This window comes from Lissotriton helveticus, chromosome 1_1 (assembly GCF_964261635.1).
Source record: "Lissotriton helveticus chromosome 1_1, aLisHel1.1, whole genome shotgun sequence".
Lineage (NCBI taxonomy): Eukaryota > Metazoa > Chordata > Amphibia > Caudata > Salamandridae > Lissotriton > Lissotriton helveticus.
Genome location: NC_136057.1, coordinates 102,071,254 through 102,086,011, shown reverse-complemented (window position 1 = coordinate 102,086,011; position 14,758 = coordinate 102,071,254). Strand labels below are relative to the sequence as shown.

The 14,758-nt window shown below is 42.4% G+C and overlaps 1 protein-coding gene across 1 annotated transcript in view; it reads left to right on the top strand.

Moving 5' to 3' along the window:
- The first annotated feature begins 314 nt into the window (after positions 1 to 314).
- The window catches only part of LOC144759127 (uncharacterized), a 79,927-nt gene continuing 65,483 nt past the window's right edge, over positions 315 to 14,758 (top strand). The window contains exon 1 of the mRNA XM_078646472.1: positions 315 to 1,668. Coding sequence (XP_078502598.1) covers positions 342 to 1,668 — 1,327 coding nt within the window. The 5' untranslated portion in view covers positions 315 to 341. The remainder of the gene's footprint in view (positions 1,669 to 14,758) is intronic.

Sequence of the window (14,758 nt, the reverse complement as noted above, 5' to 3'; positions counted from 1 at the left end):
GTAGTTACAATTGAAGTCACCTGATATGATGACATAGTTCGCTCTAGTATCTAGGTTACCCAATAAAAAATCAAGGGATGTTAGTGTGGAAGATTCCCTAGTAACTCCTGATGTCCTCGGGGACAGCCTGAACTTGAGCAGGGTATATTCTCGTCAGCTCTTGAGACAATTTAGTTCTTTCGAGCCATTAGCTGGACTGAATAATTTTTACTTAAAGCTTAAACAAAGTGTGGTGAGACAGGAAGGAGTATTTTGACCTAATTGTCCTGTGATAATGTGTTGTCTTTTCTATTTTATTCCCCTTCACAGACACCTGAGGACTTGAACATCAGAATTTCAGAATGGAGAAAAGGCAGGTTCCAAGACAAAAAGGAGAAGTGCAGTGTTCATCTGAACCCGTAAGATTCACACTCCCATCTTCTCCTATCCATAATGGGCCTTCTTCAAGATCCCAAACTGATGCTCAGAGGGACTGTGAGATGGAAGCGCAATCAGGGAACCTGCCTAACATGATCCTTGTATCTATGTTGGAGCAGTTGGAAGCCAAACTGGATGACTTGCAGAATACCCTAGAGGACGTGCCGTCAAGAGTCGCTGGGCTCATGGAGAAAATTTGGATAGCAAAGGGTCTGGATTACCTTGAAAATGGGGCAGTGTCTTTGGAGAGGGTCAGTCCGGTGGTGGTTAAAGAGTGTCCTCTCAGCAGGTCCCCTCCAATCAATCTTTCAGTCAGGGCCGAGGAGGTGAACCAATGCCTTCAATCTACATCTCCACCTGGTCATGATCCACAGCCGAATCAGTGTCTTCATCCTACGTCTCCTCATGGGCATGAACCAAAGCAGAGCCAGTACCCCCAACCTCTGTCTCCGCATGGGCATGAACCAAAGCAGAGCCAGTGCCCCCAACCTCTGTCTCCGGCTGGCCCTGGACCATGGCAGGATGGTACTGTCTCCAGCTGCCCTCCTCCGGATGTTCAAGTCATCCCAGGTGAGCCAAGCCTTCGTCTTCCACCAGTGTTTGATGATGGACAGGAACCACAGCAGGACCAGTGCATACAACTAGTTTTCCCAGTTGAACAGGAACAAGAGGAGCACGTGAAGAAAGAACCACTGTATGCAGATAGTTGGGGCCCACAACAGAACGTCTACCTGCAGCCACTGTTTCACGAGGGACATGAGCAACAGCAAATCCACTGCACACAACCAATTCTCCCAGATGGGGAGGGAACAAGTGAACTCCTAAAGCAAGAGTTGTTGTGGTTTGATGGTGAGGGTCAACGGCAAAACGTCTACAGACAACCAGCATTTCAAGAAGACCAGAGTCTGCAGCTCAACACATGCCTGCAGGTTCTTTCTGATGCACATGAATTGCATCAGAACTGCAAGACCGAACCAATGCACCTTGAGACACTCAGTCCAGATCGCGGCTATAAGCTAGAACCACCGAGTCCTGAGGACTGCGATCAGGACTACAAGCAAGATCCACTGGGCCCTGAGAACCGAGATGAGAACTCTGACCTACAACCAACATGTGCTGATGCGCAGGACCCATCTGGATCCTCATCCTTCCTGCCACAGAATGCTGCTGATACTGATGGAGCTATCGCTAGGAACCCACTGGAGAGAGGAAATACAGACGCAGATGGATTGCTGCTCAAAGCCATCCCAGGTATTTGTTTCGTACTGAATTAACATGCAGAATGGCGAGTAACCTGTACAGTTCTGTAGTGTAGCTCCTATTTTCCCAATAGGCTCTGCGCATTGGAATAATACCTACAGCAGTAAAGGCCTAGGCCAGACGTTAACTAGGTCTACTACTGTCGATACTAGACTTAATTTTTGGGTTTGCCAGCGTAGCTCAGAGTTCGCTAGAAACTTTCTCGAATGTTCAAGGAGGAATTAACTTCCCTGATTAGACAAGAAGGGATTTAGTTTCTGACAACCATAGAACATGACAACTTTGCTCTCCCCTAATCAAGAGTCAATCTCGAGAGTCGTGTGAGCACAAGGCAATTATTTTACTCAGTCAGTACGTGCATTCTTAGTCACATCAGATTGTAGAGAAAAGAAAGAGACGGGCGTGTTCAATAAAAAGGTGTTATTTATTGATCAGTCTCTTTTCTCGTACAAGAGAAATGGATCGATATTATTGCAATACTTATAGTTAAGTAAAGTGCATACATTAAAAGCAATAGTATAAAATAATACTGTAAAAACATTGATATGGTTTCTGAGCCATATGATGTTTGAAATGATTAAAATATATTTACATACATATATACATTTGACTAAACGTACTCAACTGGTGTTTCTAAATACGCCTACCCCGTGTACCTGACCTAAGTCTAATGCGTGGGCGGGAATAGAAAGTTACAGTTTAAGTTAAGTTTGTTTTTGCCAAGTGAATAACTAAAGAATTCTCTGTGAGGGGTTATTCAGTTCTGTACCTGGAAGTTAGGATGAATGAGGAATGGTATCTCTTTCTCTGCTCTCGATATTCCAGGCTGCCTGCGAGGGCTGCCCAGAAGCGCCGGTGCTGGGTCTCTCGGCTTGAGATAGCAGCGCGTCTCTCAGCGCGTCAGGAAGGCGGGGCTGCTGCCAGCGGGGTCTGCTTCTGCTCTCGGCTTCGGCAAGTGTGGCTGCTCCGTCTTGTCACCACGCGTGTGTTTGCATAGGGCAAGATCGGCAATATTTATACCTTAAAGGTGCCGAGATTGACGTAAGGATGGACATAGATACGTCAATAAAGATGTCATACGACTTGCTCGTTAGCACATTCTTTACTAAAGTTCTCTGTGAAATCAAAACAATGGCCGCACGGATTTTCCAGGTTGTCATAGGTTTGATTTGTTATGAGAACGTCGTATGCCTTATCAGGGGCTGGAGGAATGTCGCTTGTCTAATTAGATCTCAAGCGTTATGACCTAATCAGATAACACGTTCCTGTGCCGTAGTGTGACTGCGTCAGATAACGGTATCTGCATCATGGGGGCTGTTCTTGCCTCATGGGCTGACTGTTAGTTAACTTGATAGTTAGTTTAACCAGAATAGGGTCAGGAATAGGGGGATCGATTCAGAACCTATAGGAATACATGACACCCACTCCACGCTAACTATGGTCATATTTACTAATCTATGCATAGTATAACATAGTACAACATACTATAGAGTATAGTGTATACCTTACCACCCCAAAATACATAAATGCATTTCGAAATTTTCAAATATACTGAAAAATTGCAGTCATATATATTGTATGCACTTAAGCTATGAATTAAATGCAAAAGTAAACACGCATTTATATGCATTATTGCTTATTGGTATATGAGAAATACACATGAAATGGCTCTTAATATGGCTATACAGAAAGGAAGTTCGAGACCATTTCATCACATAATAAAATATTTGTGAACATCCCAGCGGGCAACTAAAGTTTATAAAGTATCTAAAAATAGAAATCTTAGTTCTCTAGGAATAGTTTCTTACTTTAAGCAGAAGATCAGTGTCCCGGAAAAAATATGGGAAAATATTTTAGGGGGTTGCTGAAAATTGCTGTCCGTGAACTGGATTGTAATTGTTCATGTGACTTTATTTTTAAAGTTGAAGGCCGAATTCAGGGAACGCCGTGTGCGAGTTTACTCAAAAGTCTCTATTTCTGTTCTGGAGAGAACATCATATCATTCAGGCTTTCGAAAAAACTGTCAACAGCTTCATGGGAAAGTTCCACTAAGTCGGGAATAGGTGTAACCATGCATTCATGCGCATGATTGTCTCCATTGACATTCTGATTTGCATCACTGACAGAAGGTCGTACCTGTTCGATGCTGCTTTCATCTTGAACTTCACTACTCTTCAATCGTAGTGGTGAAGATTCCAGGAATGCCGTCATCAGGATTGGCAGCCTTTGAGGGCAGCACAAAGCGTGAACCTTGGTAGGAACCAACAGTGTATCTGCATCCACTGGCGCATCCGATTGTAGCGTCAGACAGGTGTCTAACACGCATTCTTCTCCGCATAGCAGACACCTTAGTACAGGTAAAACACACCTTTGCCACATTGGTCGAAATGATAGAAACCAAGTCATGTTCAGGTATCTAAGCCGGGAGAGTCCCAGGATTTTTGATATCCGGTCCCGGTATCCAATGACTAGGATCGTCTCTTCCATTGTCGCGAGAGTTTGATCTGTGACATGGGTTGCCATAACGAAAAATAAGGACTAAGAATAGGATTCCTGCAATTAGTCCCAGGATCAGGGGAAGTCCGCCAAAAATCGAATGGATGAAATCTGGAAAAATACCCAGTATGGCTTTGAATGGTGTTAATGCCATCGAAAATACTGTCTTAAATACCCCTGAGATCCCATTGGTATCAGAAATATTTAAGATTTCGCTCAGGATTTCCGTGAAATGTACGGGGGAATTAGTTGATAATAATGTATGTATCTCTGCAGTCGTCCTTGCGACTTGTAGATCATACGTTTCTTTTGATGACGAGAGCCTTGTAGGCGTCTGAAGAAGCACTGTTTTCATTCTGCTTAAAGTATCTATTCGAATAGAAGTAATTTTCAAATTGGGCCATGCCCTTGCCTCCCTGTCTGGAAAGGAGCTGGGGAACAAAGAACGTCCACAGCACTTGACCTTCGCCGTCGTAGTGACTAGATAAGGAGTCCCGGGCCTAAGATTACAACATCTGCGGTCTACAATAAGAATGTAACTCCCATTATAGAGTCTTTGAAAGAATGGTTCTATTTCAGTTGCAGGTGCGCCTTGCTGGTGACATGAAAGGTTGTATGAATTCCCTTCACAGGCTCCGTGCAAACTAATACCGTTACACAGAAGCGTGCCGCTTAGTGACATAGCACAATTGTTGCCACTAAGAAACACTTTCTGTCCTTTATTACTGACACATGCATGTGAATAGGGCAGGTTCCAAGTTGTTTTAAGGTACCCCTTTCCCAATTTCTCGTACATGCCAGCCTGTATATATTTTTGGCAGTATTGAAACCTGAAGGTTGAGATTGGAATATTTATGATTCCGTGTATTATCCATTCACTGACAGGTCGTTCTGACATTGTCATTGGTAATCTTTCTAGTTTTTCAATGCTCAAGATTGTATAATCAGCACCCTTTTGCGCCATACCGATTTGTCTATCAGTAAGGTTAAAGATTTGGAATAGTGACGTTGTGTTGATTAAACGCCAAGGCACATAGCCTGAACGCAGATTTTGTAACGTCCAGCCAAGCTGTACAATAGAACGCAATTGTGACTGACCATGTTGTAATAACAGTAAGTCTTGCGATAATATATCGATTGCTGAAGACACAATGCTGTCCAATGAAAAAATTCTGGAGGACAGAGTCATTAACCCATTGTCCACTACAGAAAGTGATTTTTCCAAATTGATACGGTCAATTTCCCGTATTCTTTCTGCTGTTTCAATTTGAGTAACCTTCCAGGCCTCATTGTATGCTGCATATACAGAGGCTGCTATGAAACGCTTTTGACGCTGTTTGCGTGGTCCCAGAATGAAATCACGCAAGTCAGCACCATCAGTAAGTAAAGTTAGGTGTTGCTTAATTTCAGGCAGTGTGGAAGTTTGTAGCCATTGAAGGCATAATTTGCCCACACTGTACGTTGTTATTATCCCTGGGTGATGTCTTTGGGGATATCTAGGGTCTGGCCTGGTCATTTTGAAACCCTGTGTTTTATTCAGGAATCTATCTTGACAGTTATTTGTATCTGTGGGCCAGATCAACCATTGTCTCCAATCAGGATGTGTTCTGTTTTGGTTTAATATATGGTTTACGTCTATCTCTTCATCTGTATCAGAGCTATTGCTAAACATTATTGGTTTTGGAATAGACGGTTTATTTAAATCTTTGATTTTGGCTAAGCCAAGACAGGTGGTTTGTTGAACAGTGTCATTTAAAAATATCATTTGTTCTGGGATCATGCAGGCTCTAAACAAAGCTTCTAAACCCTGTACTTGCCATTCTTTTGTACCCCAAACACTTTTCAAATCAACATTATTGTCCCAATAATCAAATCCAAAAGTATTCATTTTTTCAAAGAATGAATCTGAATATATCAATTTTGTGTTGGTTATCATAGTTTTCATCCCTGTCTTGTTTGACAATTTAAAATAAAATGTTTCAGCATTACTTGTGTTAAAACCTGAAAAATATGAATATTTGTCATACACGGTTCTCGAGCTCCCTTTTGGAGGTGTAGCACAATGTTCCCATTGATTATAATTCAAAACATTTCTAGGTTGTGCAGATTTATGTAAAAAATGGTTACCATAATGGTTATAGCAATACATACTATCATAATTTGTAGAACCTTGCAAATAATCATGTTTTGTAAATTTAGCAGACATTACTAAATCAGACATCATATTATTAATGCTTTCAAAGTCCCAATCATCAGCAAATGAGTTTGGTTTTGCAAAGTCACTCAAGGAGATCTTGATTTGGTGTGGATATTTCAGGATCTCGACCGGACCATAAATTTCATAGTCAGTGTTGTCCCAGGCTACCCCACCAGGTATAGGATTGGCTGTGAAGTTGGCTGAAGAAAGTTCTCTTTTCTCGACGTGTGAAGATGTGTGTGGTTTGAGGACCAAGTTGATGTTCTGACTTGCTGTGTCCATTTTAGCATATTTTCCCTCAATGAAGCGTCCCAAAGTAAATACCATGATGAGCCAAAGTATGAGGATAAATGCACCAAAACCCACCCAAAATTCAATCCATGGAGAAATCAGATATGTTTCTTTCAGTTGTTTCAAAAGTTCCTTCGCTTTGTCTTTAAAGGATTTTGATGATGGCTGTGTCTTTGATTCACTGAAGCCTTCAGAGGAATCATCGAAGTTGATGAAGTACCCGGATGCAGTTCTGTCAATTGTTCCAATTGGTTCAGGATTTTTGTTTTTTGCATTGTCACTCTGTACTTCATTGTAGATTGGTGTGTCTCTGCTAAATGTTTTTATTTGGGTTTTCAGAGGTCTTAGTTCTATTGCATTGTTGCATAGTCCTTGTTGTTCTTCTGTAGGCGTTTCGAATGTGATGAGCCTTTTTGTTAGGACCTCTGTACTGGTAGCAAACCTTGGTGTTCTGCTACTTATTGGGAGTCCACATGGCCTACCGTTTGTTATCGGCCACATGTTGTGGTTTTACCAGGTCGATGGATACAACTCGGTTCTCCTTTTTTCCAGCAAGTGGCGGTAGTACAAATGATCTTGTCCCGTTGACAGACAAGACAGGAACTGCTTTTCTGTAAGAAGGCCCAAATTCCTTCTTTACCGCGATCTTCTCCCTGACTAGATCCCCGACTATTGGAATCCAGACAGGTCTTGCTGGGACAGGTGGTGATTCTTCAGTGGTTGTTGGCTGTTGTTTCAACTGTATGTTGCTCAGGTCTTTTCTTGTTTTGTTTAAGTCCTGCAAAATAGCCAAACGGTCTTTGACATCAAAGGTTTTTTCTTTCACCACTGAAGTCTGACTATCAAGGTCAGAGATAATCATTCTAGTTCCAAATAATAATTCGTACGGACTGAATCCCTTCAGAGAATTTCTTGGCAAGTTATTTAGACTACGTTGGACACTTATTAGATGTTTGACCCACCCAGCTCCCGAACCTAATACCTTTGCCGTTATAGATTGCTTTATGTCACGGTTTTTTCTTTCAACAATTCCGTTCCCCTCAGGGTGAAATGGACAAGAGTACCGCAATTGCACGCCCATGCTGACCATGGCCTCCTTATAAGCCCGAGAGCTAAAAGCAGGACCATTGTCCGAATGCAGCATGCCAATTGCGTATGTGCCGATAAAGACTCGCAAATCTTTTATAACAGTTCTGGCGTCAGCCGTTCGCTGGGGCCACATCCATATGAATCTCGTGCATGAGTCCACTGCGACCAAGATATATTTGTAGTTACCATCCCTTTGTAAGGGACCGCAGTGGTCTAGATAAACACAGGCTAATGGTTTATCCGAGATTAGAAGGGGCGTCTGTGCTGGACGTCTCACCGTTGATACTTTCATTTTTTGACATATTTCACATGCCAGAACATAGTTCCTTGTTTGTCTTCTCATTTGTGGCCACCAGTATCTCTGTTTTAATAATGATACTGTGGCTGAGACGCCAGCATGAATAGAAGCAAGCCCTTTGTGTGCCGCTATTATTAGTCCTAACCTATGTTCCATGTTTGGAATTGCCCTATTCCCCACTCCAGGGATTCGAGCAAAAGGAACATTGTTTGCATCAGTTATGTATGAGTATTTTACTGGAAAGCCTTTAGGGAGTGGTTCTATCGAATCCTTTTCTGTAGCGCTGACAGCCTGTAATATTTCGCTGTCTATTTTTGTTTTTGACCGGGTGACGGCAGCTACGGAAGCCGTTTGCACAGCTGCCTTCGCGGCCTCATCAGCCAATGAATTCCCTGCAACGTGAACGCCATCACGTTGATGACTCAGTGTATGTATCACGTGAGTCTTTGGTAGTTCTTTTTGTAAAAGAACTACTTGTTCCCAGAGCATTTTATGCTTGATTGTGCCACCTTTCGCATCCTTGAAACCGTTCTGAAGCCAGATCTGCAAGTATTCATTATAAGACTGAACGCAATAATACGAATCGCACACTATGAGTGTGGGGAATTCTCGATCGGTATTTTCAAGCGCCATCTTGAATGCTAGTAGTTCAGCTCGCTGAGCTGTACAATCTCCTAGGGATTGTGTTTTAGTGAGGGTTGGTTTAAATTTCCCTTCGTGCCAACGACCTTTAACAATCGCGCACGCAGCACTGTAGGCTTGTTTACCCCCTACTGCGGGTTGTGCTGATCCGTCTGTATATATTATACAGCCGTAGTGATCTAGAGGCAGAATGTCGATTGGCAGGGGATACGTCTTTTCATATTTTAGATTTTTAGAAAATTGTCAACCATGCTATGCTTGATAATTCATATCCTACGTACAAGACTGTCAGATGGGCAATTCTGGACTTTTTAAAGTTGAATTTGTAACCCTCTGCAGCGAACCCAAGTATTATGGTGTTCACCCTTTTCAAGTGAGTCTCCAAGTCATCATCTGTTAAGTAAATGTCATCGACATAGGATAATGCTTCATCATCATATAGTTGTAGTAATTCTGTTACTCTCGCTGAGAATACCCCCGGGCTGTTCTTGTACCCCTGGGCTAACCGACAGAATTGTTTTTGAGTGCCATTTACTGAGAATGCAGTTAAATATCTGCTCTCTGGTGCTATGTTTTGACAAAAGAATCCATTGGACATGTCCAAGGTTGTTTTGTATTTTTTGCGCACTATGTTATTCATTAGTGCAGCACTGTGTGAGTTTTGCACTGCAAAGGTTTTGCAACATGTGTTAAGGTGTCGGTAATCCAAAACTAGACGATATGAATTGTCTGGTTTGGAGACCGGAAACAAAGGATTGTTCATTTGTGAGGTGCAAGTTTCAATCACCCCCTGGTATTCTAGCTGATCTAGTATTTCATTTACTTGTTTTTTAGCTTCTTGCTTAATTGGGTACTGCCTTTGTGCAGTAGGTTGTGATTTTAACTGTATTTTGTGAGGAGGAGAATCCTCATCCCATCCTACATGATTTTTATATAAAGCAGGTGCTAAGGCCACTGCCCACTTTCTAGCAAGTGTGTATTTTTTATGAATCGGGATTTGATTCGAGAAGGCAGGCATAATTACTTCTTCGCCATGAGGGCACTCCCTGACAAACTCTGGTGGCCAGTCTTTTTCAGCTAGAAGGATATCATAGCCCTTGGAGAGATTATCCCAAAATAGTCCCCTTATTTTCCTAGTCTTATCTCCCTCTATACGTAATGTTATCTCGTATATCTTGTGGGGTTTGCTAACTCTGGTGTCTGCAGTTTCCACTTGAAGATATTCATTCGTGTCCACTGTCTCCAGATGATTCATAAGGACTTTGCGAGCTATGCTCACCTCTGCTGCGCTGTCTAGCATTGTCTGAGCCCACTCTCCGTTTTTCAGTTGTGTCCTCAGTATTCTCGGCATTGTTAACTACCTTGATACTGGCTACCTTCTTTTTTGGAAATTGTAATTTCTTTTTTAGCTGAGCAGGTTCCTTGTCTTTGGACTTGGCGTGCTCTTCTGATCGTCCTCTTCTTTCCGATTTCTGCGAGGAAGTCTGAAAAGATTGAGAGGGACGTGTATCAATGTCTTGATATCTATCAGGTTTTTTAATATTATCCCTATTTCTAAGGTTATATCTATTCCCAGAGGGGTCACTCTGCGGTGACCTCTGTCTTTGGTTTGGAGATTTCTCTCTTCGCCTGGGAGACCTCCCTCGGGACTGGAATTTCTTTTCTTTTCTTTAGGATTGGATTGTTTGTTTCCATCCCAGTTCTTTTTTGGTGAATTATTATTAAAAAATATTTTTTCTGGACTTGTAGTCAGTTGCGGTTTTACTGGTATTCCACCTAGACTATCTCTGCCTAGTTCTTCATAGGATTTTTCTATGATTCTGGCAATTTCAGCTGGTTGGTCTGCTATATCTGTCTCTTTTAACCTCTGGCGGATCGCCACGTTTGCTGCTTCACCTTTTATGTTGGCTAATAATCTAGCCGAGACCTGCTTGAAGTCTTTTAGTAATTTCATACCAAGAGTTAAAGCAGGTTCTGGACCGTATTCATCTTGAATTTGTTTTAGCACATCTGGTATTACCGAAATGGATGGAACACCGTGCGTTTTTGTGTAGATGGAAGCAAAGACTGTACCCCAAGTGTCACAGTCCTCAATGTGTGGTGCGATTCCCATTGGGAGACATATAGTCAGAATCCTGTGTTTTTCTAATGGGGTGGTGTCAGGAAACACCGCCTCTATTTGGGTGATTTTCTGTGCCAACCAGAATGGTATCTGTTCCCGTTTAGCCGGAACTTTACCTAGGCAGGATTGGATGTTCTGTGGTGTGATTTTATTTGTGTTCCCCTGGTGAGGGGTCAGCTGTGGAAGTTTAATCGCTGGCTGAATTGTTGAAGTCCGCATTACATACTGAACTAACTGTCTATGAATTTTTAGTAGTTGTTTTAGCTGTATTAACAGCTCTGCTGCAGGCATTCTTTCGATGTCTGGATGTGGTGTGTATCCGGCTAAGACCGGCCACGTTGCTCCTGGTCTTCCTAAAGGACCGAGCCTTGTAATGTGATTGTTATGTATTAGGGCGCCATCAAATAAGAGCAAATGCTCTTGGAATTTGAGTGGTACTTCCACCTCCTCGAAAGGAGTGTACGTTTCAGGAGGTTCCTCTACTTTGTAATAGTGGAAGTACTTTGTTACAGCATTAGCTGCTGGAAAATGTATCCATGAATAGTATACCTCTGTCTGCCGATATTCGTGTGCCTCGATTACGAATATGACTGTGCCACCTCTAGGTGTCAGTCCATTTTCTATAAGTTTTAAGGTTATAGATCTCCTTTTAATGACCGGAATGAGTGTTATATTCGGGTCTGCTGCTTGCATGGTAGCATCAGCATCTGCGAGTTCAGTTGCTAATCTAACTGCCTCCATTTCTTCATCACTTTCTGACATTTTACAGACAGGATGGTATTATGTTTGTTTGCAGATCAGGTTTCTTATGGAAACAGAGATTAGATGCACAATATTTTGGAACAGTGTATCCTTCAACGTTGACTAAACCAAGAACCATACATAGGAGTTCCCTCCTGCGAGGTTTTGGAGGATATAACCTTTCACCCACTCCAGACGTCTTTGGAGTATAATGGGAAAAGGGGTCTGATTGAGAAAGCACGACTGAGTTACTCTAAATGTCTTACGTTCGTTTTATCGCCCTTTCCAAACACGTTGGGCGCCATGTAGTGTAGCTCCTATTTTCCCAATAGGCTCTGCGCATTGGAATAATACCTACAGCAGTAAAGGCCAGACGTTAACTAGGTCTACTACTGTCGATACTAGACTTAATTTTTGGGTTTGCCAGCGTAGCTCAGAGTTCGCTAGAAACTTTCTCGAATGTTCAAGGAGGAATTAACTTCCCTGATTAGACAAGAAGGGATTTAGTTTCTGACAACCATAGAACATGACAACTTTGCTCTCCCCTAATCAAGAGTCAATCTCGAGAGTCGTGTGAGCACAAGGCAATTATTTTACTCAGTCAGTACGTGCATTCTTAGTCACATCAGATTGTAGAGAAAAGGAAGAGACGGGCATGTTCAATAAAAAGGTGTTATTTATTGATCAGTCTCTTTTCTCGTACAAGAGAAATGGATCGATATTATTGCAATACTTATAGTTAAGTAAAGTGCATACATTAAAAGCAATAGTATAAAATAATACTGTAAAAACATTGATATGGTTTCTGAGCCATATGATGTTTGAAATGATTAAAATATATTTACATACATATATACATTTGACTAAACGTACTCAACTGGTGTTTCTAAATACGCCTACCCCGTGTACCTGACCTAAGTCTAATGCGTGGGCGGGAATAGAAAGTTACAGTTTAAGTTAAGTTTGTTTTTGCCAAGTGAATAACTAAAGAATTCTCTGTGAGGGGTTATTCAGTTCTGTACCTGGAAGTTAGGATGAATGAGGAATGGTATCTCTTTCTCTGCTCTCGATATTCCAGGCTGCCTGCGAGGGCTGCCCAGAAGCGCCGGTGCTGGGTCTCTCGGCTTGAGATAGCAGCGCGTCTCTCAGCGCGTCAGGAAGGCGGGGCTGCTGCCAGCGGGGTCTGCTTCTGCTCTCGGCTTCGGCAAGTGTGGCTGCTCCGTCTTGTCACCACGCGTGTGTTTGCATAGGGCAAGATCGGCAATATTTATACCTTAAAGGTGCCGAGATTGACGTAAGGATGGACATAGATACGTCAATAAAGATGTCATACGACTTGCTCGTTAGCACATTCTTTACTAAAGTTCTCTGTGAAATCAAAACAATGGCCGCACGGATTTTCCAGGTTGTCATAGGTTTGATTTGTTATGAGAACGTCGTATGCCTTATCAGGGGCTGGAGGAATGTCGCTTGTCTAATTAGATCTCAAGCGTTATGACCTAATCAGATAACACGTTCCTGTGCCGTAGTGTGACTGCGTCAGATAACGGTATCTGCATCATGGGGGCTGTTCTTGCCTCATGGGCTGACTGTTAGTTAACTTGATAGTTAGTTTAACCAGAATAGGGTCAGGAATAGGGGGATCGATTCAGAACCTATAGGAATACATGACAGTTCTGAGGGAATGTAACTTAAAATATCTCCAAAGTGGATCTTTTCAGATTTTTAGTGAGGCCTGCAGGGGACCAAATCTGAGTTGTGTGGACTGGTATCTTTGGGGGCGGGGCCTTGAGTACACCAGAAGCTGTCATGTACCTGGTATCGCCTTTATTTTTTGCAAAGGAGTTTCTCCTTCCCGTTCAGTGATAGGCTAAGAATTGGGACTCTGCACATGAAAAATGACCTGAATTCTAGTCCGCGCATGAGACGCCCCATTCCGGGCTAAGTACCTCTGAGGAATTATGTGGCAGAATCTGTGATTTCAATCCAAGCACCGCGATACTCACCATCCCCTAAGTGTGAGATGTAAGTGAGGTGTTATTCACCAAGAGTAACATTGCCCTTTTTTGTTGCTAGTGCACACAAAAGCACATTAGAGATGGAACTGGGTCTTTGATGTTTGAGTGCACAGAATATAAGAGGATTTCTGGGTCAGTCAGGGTCTGCCACTTAGGAGGCGAGGAAGGCAGTGTGAAGAAGACAAATGATCTGTAAGTCAGGTCTGTAGTGGTGGGACGGGTGGGGTAAGGTGCGCGGCACCCAGAGCCTTTAGTAAGAAGTGGTCATTTTTCTGAAGTGTGTAGGTACATGTACATAGAACTGGGGGGCCTGCAGGTCAGAGAGGGCTGGCTGTATTGTAACATACTACATCATGTGCAACATTGTACAAGGTCAAGGGAGTTTCAAGATTAAGGGTTGTCTGTAGGGTTAGGTGCACAGTACAAGGTGGTCTGAATATCAAGCTGAGTTAGTTGTATTACAGTATACAGGATTGGGTGATATATTTTCTTATGTTTATTTTATCTAATATGGGCCCCATTATAAGGCCTCAGCTGTGTCTCCATAATGTCTCCTATTACATTTCCCTCACTTTTTCCTCCCTCTAAGTCAGCAATATCAGCATTTAAAGAAACTCTGCTGGAGGGTGGGTGAAGTAAATTGTGATTGCTCTGAGATATGTGGAATTACTGTGGAGATTTGGCATCTGATTTCCTCAGTAATTCCAGAGTACTATGATTGCATAAGATTATTGGCTCTGTTATCATGTCTGTGCAAACAATAGCTTTACAATATCATATGTATCTTTTGAAGCCCAATTCATCTTTCTTCCTTCTTTATATAGCTATGTGTCTCAGCCCCTCTTTAGACATTTCAGTGCACATTACTAGGACCAAATCATGCAAATTTCTGCCTCTCTGCACAAAATGGTGCCATGCAGTGTGTTGCGATAAGTTGAAATCATAGCCCTTGAAGCATCTTCCACTTTGATACCGGCCATGAAAAAACCCTGATTGACCAATCTGTTCATCCTCTCTGCTTGGCCATTACTCTGTGGCTAATAACGACTAGCACATTTATCTTGAATCAAGTTCCGTCCAAATACTGCTTCATCTCCCGCAAGACAAATTGTACACCATTATCCGATACCAATTCACACAGAAAACCCTCACTTCCATGTACATTTCATACTTTCAACCAATTTGAC